The sequence below is a fragment of the Lathyrus oleraceus genome, chromosome 6 (genome assembly GCF_024323335.1).
Source record: "Lathyrus oleraceus cultivar Zhongwan6 chromosome 6, CAAS_Psat_ZW6_1.0, whole genome shotgun sequence".
NCBI lineage: Eukaryota > Viridiplantae > Streptophyta > Magnoliopsida > Fabales > Fabaceae > Lathyrus > Lathyrus oleraceus.
In genome coordinates this window covers 391242769-391252387 of record NC_066584.1, presented here as the reverse complement: position 1 = coordinate 391252387, position 9619 = coordinate 391242769, and the positions used below count along the sequence as shown (strand labels likewise).

Here is a 9619-nt window from a genome sequence, read left to right as displayed (position 1 = left end):
GGGGCAACTGTCATACCCCGATTTTGATCCTGAAATTTTTCCATTTTTTTTTTATTTTTGCATTTGCATACATTCATCAGTATAAAATGGATTTTAATATCTTGACTCTTTTTTATTTTTAATTTGATTTTAATTTCAAATTAAGTTCAAATTCCAATTGTCAATTTAATCTTAATTGTTTATTTTTACTAATGATTAAGACTCTAATCGATTTTTGTTTCCAAATGAATGTTAGAGTTGATATCCAAGTAATTTTAAATGAATTATAGATTAATTTGTTTTTATTTGGTTTTTACTGATTTGTTATTATTATTTAAATTGATATTTAAATTAGTTTTGGATTATTTAAAAAAAATCCATTCTTTTTATAACCAAGCATATTTCCCCAAGCCATGCTTTGGACTTAATTAGAGGGAAAAATGTGTTGTTGTTGATGGACTCATCCTTAGAGGGGCAATATGCAAATGATGATGCTACAAAGTTGGTTGAGCTTGCGTCAAAACATCTTCAGTTTGAGGCCAGAGAAAGACCTGATACTAAGTTTCTTCTTATTGCCGTTACACCTCTTCAAAAGTAGAAAGAAGTGGCATCTCATGTGTTAATGGGCCTTACTAAAACAGCGGCAGTGCTACCGCTACCAACTATGCTTTCTCCTCTTGGAAAGGCTTGTGCTAGGATGGATCTTACTGCTATTCATGATATATTGTAAAAAAAAGGGTTATAACAATGAGGAAGGTGCCGAAAACGAGTTTTCATTTCAAGAATGGACACAACAAGTGCAAGACATCTTAAACACAAAAAAAGTTCGGCGATATTGCATTTAGAGACAAGGATTTCAAGAATACAATTGAGTATTATTCCAAGTCGGTGGTTATGATGTCTGTTCCCTCCGCAACCGTCTTTGCAAGGAGAGCCTTCTCCTACTTGATGAACGAACAGGCGGAACTTGCGTTAAGAGACGCAATGCAGGCGCAGGTATGCATACCTGATTGGCCAACTTCATTCTACCTACAAGCTCTTGCTCTCTCAAAGCTGGGAATGGAAACCGACGCACAGGACATGCTTAACGACTTTGCAGCTTCCCGTTCGACATCCATTGCATAATTCTGCAAATTAAAAACAACAATATTAACAGCTTGCTTTTTGCTTTTGAATAAGAAAGACACTGGTAATTGATGCTTCAGGTACTGTTACATGTGATAAAACAACAAAAATCATCAAAGTCCTGTTTATGGTTACGTATCATCCAATTCATATTGATGGCTAACATTGAATGAAAGCTACTACCTAGAATGATAATAGAAGACACAAATGCTTTGTTTTAGAAGAAACATGCCATGGTGATGATGATTGATGGTTCAATTAAATTGCGAGAAAAGGGAGAGGATGACAGAAGCACCTGTGCAGCAATGACGCTTTCTTCTGCTTCTTTAAGCCGTACAAGAGGCTCACCTGCAGCTTTCACTACTTCAGAAAATTTCTGGATGGTTGCTTTTAGTTCTCCTTCAAAGGCTGTTGGATGTTTACAGTAAGTCTTAAGCATCCAATATAGTAATCATAAAAGAGAAACCTTAAAAATAACTTGCTCTTACCTCATGTTCATGAGGCACTAGATCTCCATTCATGAATTCGTCGTCACAACAGAAGATGATAAAACAGTCGCGGATTATTGTTATGAAACAAACATAAATTTACTAAGCAATTGAGCTGCGATATCTCCACAATCACCTCCAAACCCACCACGGGCAGGAAAATGTGTTGGCAATGATGATACCATCGATGAAACTGCAGAAGGACAGTTTGTCATTGAATACTGAGGAGAAGTAATTTCATGATGAATTTTCAACATACAGTGAAGCAGGTAATATGTCCAATCCTGCAGATTCGATGTTACCTTTGGAATATGACTCTGCTGTTTTTGACAGCAATCTGCTGAGCAACTCTGAGTTTGTAAATAACGATGGCAACATGTTTAACGATAATACCATCTTTGATGTAAATGACCTGCCACGCCAGTTCAACAACAATATTTCAAAGCCTGCAAGAAAAACCAAAATCACTCAATGGCATCTTTGTTCCGCAAATGTCGAGAGGCTGTGAAAACCCTTGCAAAACGACCTTCTTTGACTAAGGATCCGAGACAGTTGCAATTTGAAGCTGATGTTAACCGCTTGTTCCTTTATTCTAGTTATAATCAATTGGGGAAAAGTGCGATGAATCAGATGCTGAAAAGATTATTGAAAAAGCCAGTAATACCTCTTTTGCTGATCAAGCGATACAAGTACAAGAAAATGTTCACACACAAGTTAAGACGTTTTGTGCATTCATGGATGAAATTCTTCTTCCAAATGAACAAACAATGAACGATCCTCTTGGATTATCTCAACAAGCAAGTGTTTTGCCTCGCCGAAGTGGACTTAGTTTGGCTGTGGGTAGGAACGGTTCATCTCCTGATAATTATGCCGTTGTCATTGATATGCTTTTGGAGCAGCTGGCCCTCAAACAAGACCATTAAGCCAAGCCGAAGTTTCTCAGAAATTAAAAGATCAACTTGGCTACACACTCAATATTAAACCTTCTCAAATACCTCACAAGGATGCTGGTCAGGGTCTTTTCTTAGACGGTGCAGTGGATGTTGGTTCTGTGGTGGCCTTTTATCCTGGTGTGGTATACTCTCCGGCTTATTATCGCTACATTCCAGGGTATCCAAAGGTTGGTGCGCAGAACCCTTATTTGATTACTAGATATGATGGGAATGTAATCAATGCTCAACCTTGGGGTTCTGGAGGGGACAAAAGAGAACTGTGGAACGGTAGAAATGCCGTAGAAGTGAAGCCTGATACGAAAGTAGCAGAAAAAGGTTCAGACAGGGTCTGGAAAGTGCTGAGTAAGCCTTTGGTAGGGAAAGGAGACAACAGTGAAGTAATTGAGCGCCGAAATCCATTAGCATTGGCTCATTTTGCGAATCACCCTTCAAAAGGAGTGCTACCGAATGTCACAATCTGCCCCGAACTTATTTCCATGATAAGTCAAGCAAAGTTTCGGTTGATCAAATTCAGGAATCCAAACTAAAATTACAAGAAACCACCCAAAACCGAGTAAAATCTGAGCTGTGATCAAACTAATGCTTCAATCTTCACTGCAGTAAAAAACACCAATTAATTAGTAAAAACAGCTAATAATTAAAAAGTCCCAAAATTGGAATTAAGACAAAAGTGAAGAAGAAAGCTTGAGCTCAGATTACCTGTTCCAAAATCTATCATCAAATAGGACAAGCTCAATTCTGAGCACCAAAGGCACTTCTGGAATTTTTCTTCTTTGAACTTCTGAATACCAATTGAAACCCTAACTTGTGGGCATAAAAGGAGAAAGAGAGAAATCAAAGGGGGACGAAAAAGTTGAGAGAGAGGCGGCGAAAAACTTCAAAAACGAAAACCCTAATCCCCCAAACCAGAGAAGAAATCGATTGAAGGAGGCGAAGGAAGGAGATTCGGTCTTTACCTGAGCTACCGACTCACCGAAGGTGAGCTTCCTTTCAAACTTTCATGCTGTTTGAACGAGAGAGAGACATTGAGAACGATGGAGAGCGATGAGAGAGCGAGGTTAGCGATACAGAGAGAGGGAGGTTAGCGATACAGAGAGAGTGAGGTTAGCGATGCAGAGGGAGTGAGATTGGGAGAAGAGGATTCGAGAGCTAGATGACGAAGTCTGTTTTTCTTTTCTTTTTTTTCAATTTTCTTTCCCTAATTTATTTTAGATAGAATATTTATTAAAAAAAAACTATTAAACCCATTTAATTTTCCTAGGTATTTAGTTAATGTTTGTTTATACTTTCAATTTATTCCCCCTTTCCAATATACATTCCCCATCGACAACCCAACAGCCAAGTGGCTGGGTTTAATTAGGGTAGTCCACTAGTTTTTTATTAGTTTTTTCTTTTTTATTTCTTTTTAATTTGCCTTAGTTTATATATTTAAGTCAGTATTAAAATATCAGTTAGTTAGTAAGTGGTCTGGTGGAGGGGAGTGGCTTCTAGATCTTTAGTGTAGTGGGTTCGATACTCCTAGGCGTAGTTTTTCTTTCTTTTAATATTTTCTCTTATATTTATGCTTTATTATTCATATTTCTTTTTTTTATTTATTGTTTAATAATATGATTTGTTTTTTTCTTTTAATTTCATCATTCATTCAAAACCATTTTAAAACTATAAAAATCATATTTTCTCGACTCAATGTCGAGCCCATTTCCACACCCTTGTAAGTCGATTGCTTTTTAAGCATCGCCATCAACCTCACATAGCTTACTCTTGGGCTTTCTTACAATGAGCCGGTTCTCTTGCACTTACACTCATGCATTGCATTATTTGTTGTTTGGGCCCGATTTAATTATTTCACGATTTTTTAATCCCCATTTAACAAGATGTACCCCACTTCCCCGATGTGTAATAATCTTGTACTGTTTTATTTCTTTGACTGTTTAGTTAGCTACTAACACAAGAATAAAATCAACAATTTCAAAAAAGATCAAAAATAAGACTCGATCCAATGTCGAGTATTTTCTCAATAAACAAATCAATCCATTTCTTCACCTCATTCTATTCCATTCAAAAAAAAACTTCATCAAATGCTTGATCCAACGTCAAGCCATTTTCATAATAAAAACTCAAAAATATTAATCCCTATCTAAACCCTTTTCAATAAGATGGAAATGGAACGTGGTGTATACCACGCACTCCTGAGACTAGGATTCGAGATGTATATCTCGCCAATCCTAGTTCTCGCCATCATCCAAATTCATCCACTTTGTCTTCTCAAACACTCATTCAAATTTCTCAAACGTCCATCAATACTTGATCTAGGTCAAGTCATTTTTACAACAAAACTCAAGATACATAATTCTTATTTAACACTTTTCCAATAAAGGTGGAAATGGAACATGGTGTATACCATGCACTCCTGAGGTTAAGATTCGAGACGTATGCCTCGCCAATCTTAACTTTCGCCATCGCCTAAAATTGTCAATACGATCTCTTCAAACCCTTTCTCAATCAAATTCCAAAATACTTAATTCCTATCTTAAACTCTTTCAATAAAGATGGAAATGGAACATGGTGTATACCGTGCACTCCTGAGGCTAGGATTCGAGATGTATATCTCGCTCATCCAAGTTCTCGCCATCACTCAAAATACACCCAACCAATCAAACTCTTTTCTCGCCGCCGTGCGACTAATCAAAAACCTTTTTCATAAACGAAAGGTATCTTGTCTTAAGTGATACAAAACAATGTTTCGGCCACGATTGTTGAGTAGAGACAAACGACGCTTTTCCGAATGTAGATTTATAAATCCGTTCGATGTGTGGTATGCGTCCACTCCTCATCTGTTTTGGGTAAAACAATGTTTTCGTCGATTAATACAGTATAGCTTTCGTTAAAATCGACCAACAAACAAACATTTTCTACCCAGAACTACGTAAGCCTTGATTTCTCTTTTGAGATACGTAGGAGCAGGATTTTTAAATCTTGTCAGGCCACTAATAAAAAACTTAGGTTTAGTCCTTTGTCAAAAATCCAAAAACATTTCTTCTCTCTTTTATTCTTTCTTTCCCACCTAATAACTTGAAAAGCCTAACATTTCAAACTAACATTAACGCACACAACTGACCTAATGGTTCCCGTTGAGTACAACGGATGTGAGGGGTGCTAATACCTTCCCTTGCGTAATCGACTCCCGAACCCTGATATTGGTTGCGATGACCATATCTTATCCTTTCATTTGTCTTGGGTTTATCGATATTTCCCCTTTCCTTTTTAGGAATAAATAAAGTTCGGTGGCGACTCTGTTCAGTCCATCATTGCGAGCGTGCGATCGCGCTTCGCTTTGAAGTCGTATCCCCATTTTTCGAGGTGCGACAGATGGCGACTCTGCTGGGGAAAACCAAATCCTAAGCGAGTCAAGCCTAGTTAGGACGTCTGTGTGCCTTTGTTTGTTTAATTGTGTGGCTTTTCCTTATTTATTGCTTTCTATTATCTTTATTATTATATTGATATATTTGTTGTATATTGGTTCCAATGTGTTGGTATTTGGGTTTTTGATTGCAAACCATGTGGGAAAGACTCTACACCCGAGTCTAGAGTGAAAAACATAAGATAGGACGATGGTTGAGTAGTACAGACTCCCGAGGTGTATACTTCGTAAGAGTCGGTACGAGAACCTCACTTAGAGTAGATTCTTTTGCAAATATTGTCGCCCGAGGTGTATACCTCGTAAGCTTCGATGTTTCAAAAGGGTCCATGACTCTAAGGACCTTTTAGAACATTAAACCTTTGGCCAACTAGAAATGATGGTTGCGTAGTATGGATTCCCGAGGTGTATACTTCGTAAGAATCGATACGAGAACCTCGCTCAGAATAGATTCCCTAGATGGAGTTGATGACCGGAAATTATTTTCTGTAAGCGTCAAACAGTCTTTCGAATCCATGACTCTGAGTACCCTGTCTAGAACCCAGTCGATGGTTGCGTAGTACGGACTCGCGAGGTGAATACTTCGTAAGGGTCGGTACGAGAACCTCACCCAGAATAGATTCCCTTGATGGAGTTGACGACCGGAAAGTATTTCCCGTAAGCGTCAAACATTCTTGTGAATCAATGACTCTGGGGATCCTTTTTAACAAAACCTTAGATCTTATCCGGTGAGAACCTATTCTTGGAAAACAATCAGATTCATCAGTACCTCAGACTTTTGAACCCGTGTATAAAAAAAAACAAATGTGCATGGCTTGCATTGCATTCATTCGCATTCCATTGCATTTGCATCGCATCATAATGCATGTCATTCTCCAGACAAAATACCAAAAAAAACTCATCCATCCTTTGTCCGTGATCAGCAAAGTGATTCTCAACACGCGTTTAGAACAAAGAACCATGTCTCAGGAGATGATGGACGAGCTAAGGAAAAGCCAAGAAGCACTGAAGGAGGAACTTAATCTTTTGAAGAGCCAGATGAGATGGGTCTTGGAAACCCTGCAAGTCTTGTTGAGAAAAGAGGGTCACCCAATATACACTGCTGCAACAAAGAGAGCTACTACCCCGCATCCATCTGGTGTCACCCCAAGTCAAGGGAAATTCTATGTGACAACTCCTCATTTACCAGTATATGGACCTCCCTCAAGGCGTCATCATCAACATCCTCTGGCTATTGCTCCTCAAAGTCACCAAAACCAGGTTCAAAACAAAAATCAAAATCAGAACAAGAGGAACAAGGATCACAATGACTCGATTCCGGTGCCATATAGCAAGCTCTACCCGCTACTGATCCAGAATGCTTTGGTGACCCCTCGAGCTCTCACGCCTGTGTCACCATACCTACCATGGTACAATCCAAATGCAACGTGTGAATTCCATAAAGGGGCATTGGGACATAACCTAGATTCTTGTTGTGCGCTAAAAGCCTTGGTACGAGGACTGATTAACAAGAAGAGTTTAGTCTTTGAAGAAGATCACCCGAAGATCAAGTGCGAATACCATACTGGAACAATGGGGCACTCCATCGAGGAATGCAAGAGTTTTAAGCTCAAGCTGCAAAGATTGATTGACATAGGGTCACTAACACTCAAGGAGGAAGGCTCGAGTACATATACCTTGATTTCTGGGCCAGGTAATGAGAAAGGGAAAGGACCCTTGAAAACCCTCAAGGTTTTGTTCCACAAGGAAGATGTCAGGGATGTGGCTAATGAGCTATCATTGTTTCCTGGTAAGAGCATTGAGATACCGTCTTGGATTTCCAATGTCACGACCCATACCAATGAAAGAAAAGGAGAAGTGAGTAGTGGATTCAAGAGGGTTGCGTTCAACGATGAGAATGAAGGAAAAGAATTTGAAGATCATCGTGCCAATGTCAAAAAGCTTGTTGATCCAAACCTTCAAGTTTGAAGAAGTCAATTCCCTAAAGTCGGCAATCATTTGGCTGTTTCAACACTTCTTTTGTAGTTTCTTTGCATGTTGATTGTTAATTGCTTTTAAGCATTGTTGTTTTCTTTGAATTGGTAAGATTAATGAAAGGTTTATGCATCTTTTGAATTAATCCATTCGTATTCACTCGTTTTTCATTTATGTTAAAAAACAAAAACAAAATACTCCTCTCATTCACTTTTGTTTATCAAACTGTTGTGTTAACAAAGATTGGAAGGAGGATGATGAAAACGAAACACCTGAAATTGTTGTGGTATGCTTTTGAGTAAAACCTTGTCGATGATGTAAGGCATTGTTTCAAATCCCCAAACACTGAAGTGATAAGGAGTTAATCCCTAGTCAACCACTTTGAGCCTAGAAGTTGGTGTTTATTTCGGATCTAAAACCCTTAATCTTAACCTGGGGTAGGGTAGTTGTGTTCAGATAGTTTGATCATGCATTCGATCTTTCAAAAAAAATCGTCCATATGAACACCCTCCAATTAGGTTCAACCACATGTTATCCTTCGCGCACATGTTGAAGTGTCGAAGAAGTTAAGAAAAGCTAAAATTAGTGTTGGTTGATCCTTATCCACCAATAATGTGGCAGTCAACACCTTAAAAAATAGAAAAAAGCCCACTAGGTCAAATACCACAAATGACTTAGGCAAAAGTTAGGGCATCCCGATGGACCAAAAGCTTCAAAGAAGCGGTCCAGGCAAAATTAGGGATAAAATAAATCAATCAAAAGAGGTCATTAAATCCTCAACAAAAACAAAATAAGGGGACTGCCATTTCAAGAAAATCCGTCTTGAATCCCCATCACACCTTCGAACCCTCTTGGAAGTCGAATGCGTGTATCGAATTAACTGAACGTAGGAACTGGAGATCATCAAGAAGAAGGGGTGGGTAAAAACAAATTTTGAGCCTTATATCCTTTTGTTTCAAGAAACCGCGAACCAGACCACGTTACAACCCTTAAAACCTAATTGAGGCAGGGTTTATTTTGAAAGCATACTATAACAAGTTTGTGTTAACTTGACTCCAAACGATTTTTGTAAATCATTTGATGGCACCAACTTGCATATTGTGAATGACTTGATCACCATTGTGTTCTTATCAACGACTCGTTCACTGTATTTCACCTGTTCATATCAATAAATTTTGATTTCAATTTTTTGCATAAACACTGCATTAAAATTACCATTTTTGAATGAACAATCTTATTTGCAAGTCAACACTTAGCATCAAGAAATTCCAAATACAGTTGAGGAACTTGATGGAGTGAAAGAGGTCTAGTCAGGGAAAATCACTTTGAGCATCAGTTAATTCGAGCTAATCACTCTAAGGGTCCTTAAGGCAAGAGTAATCTGCCTCAAGAATCAGACTGGGGCAAGCCACCTCAGAGCTCAGTAAGTCCAATCACTCCAAGGTTCAGTTAGCCAAGAGTAATTTGCTTCAAGACTTAGACTGGGGCAAGCCACCTCAGAGCTCAATAAATCTAACTATCCAAAAGACAGTCACCAAGAGTCTGCCATTCCGACATTTGGTTAGCCAAGTTCAGACCGTTACAAGTTTCAAACACTTGGGGCAAGCCATCTCGAGGTAGTCTCATGGCAAGTTGTTTCCAAACTCACTTTCAAAGTGAACATCTCCAAGGTCCCAACATAC

The 9619-nt window shown here is 38.6% G+C and overlaps 1 protein-coding gene across 1 annotated transcript; it reads left to right on the top strand.

Moving 5' to 3' along the window:
- Positions 1 to 2063: 2063 nt before the first annotated feature.
- LOC127095807 (uncharacterized) lies at positions 2064 to 3072 on the top strand. Its single transcript, XM_051034443.1, has 2 exons — positions 2064 to 2249; positions 2476 to 3072. Exons 1-2 carry the CDS (start codon positions 2064 to 2066, stop codon positions 3070 to 3072), a joined length of 783 nt encoding a protein of 260 aa, XP_050890400.1.
- The last annotated feature ends 6547 nt before the right edge of the window (positions 3073 to 9619 follow it).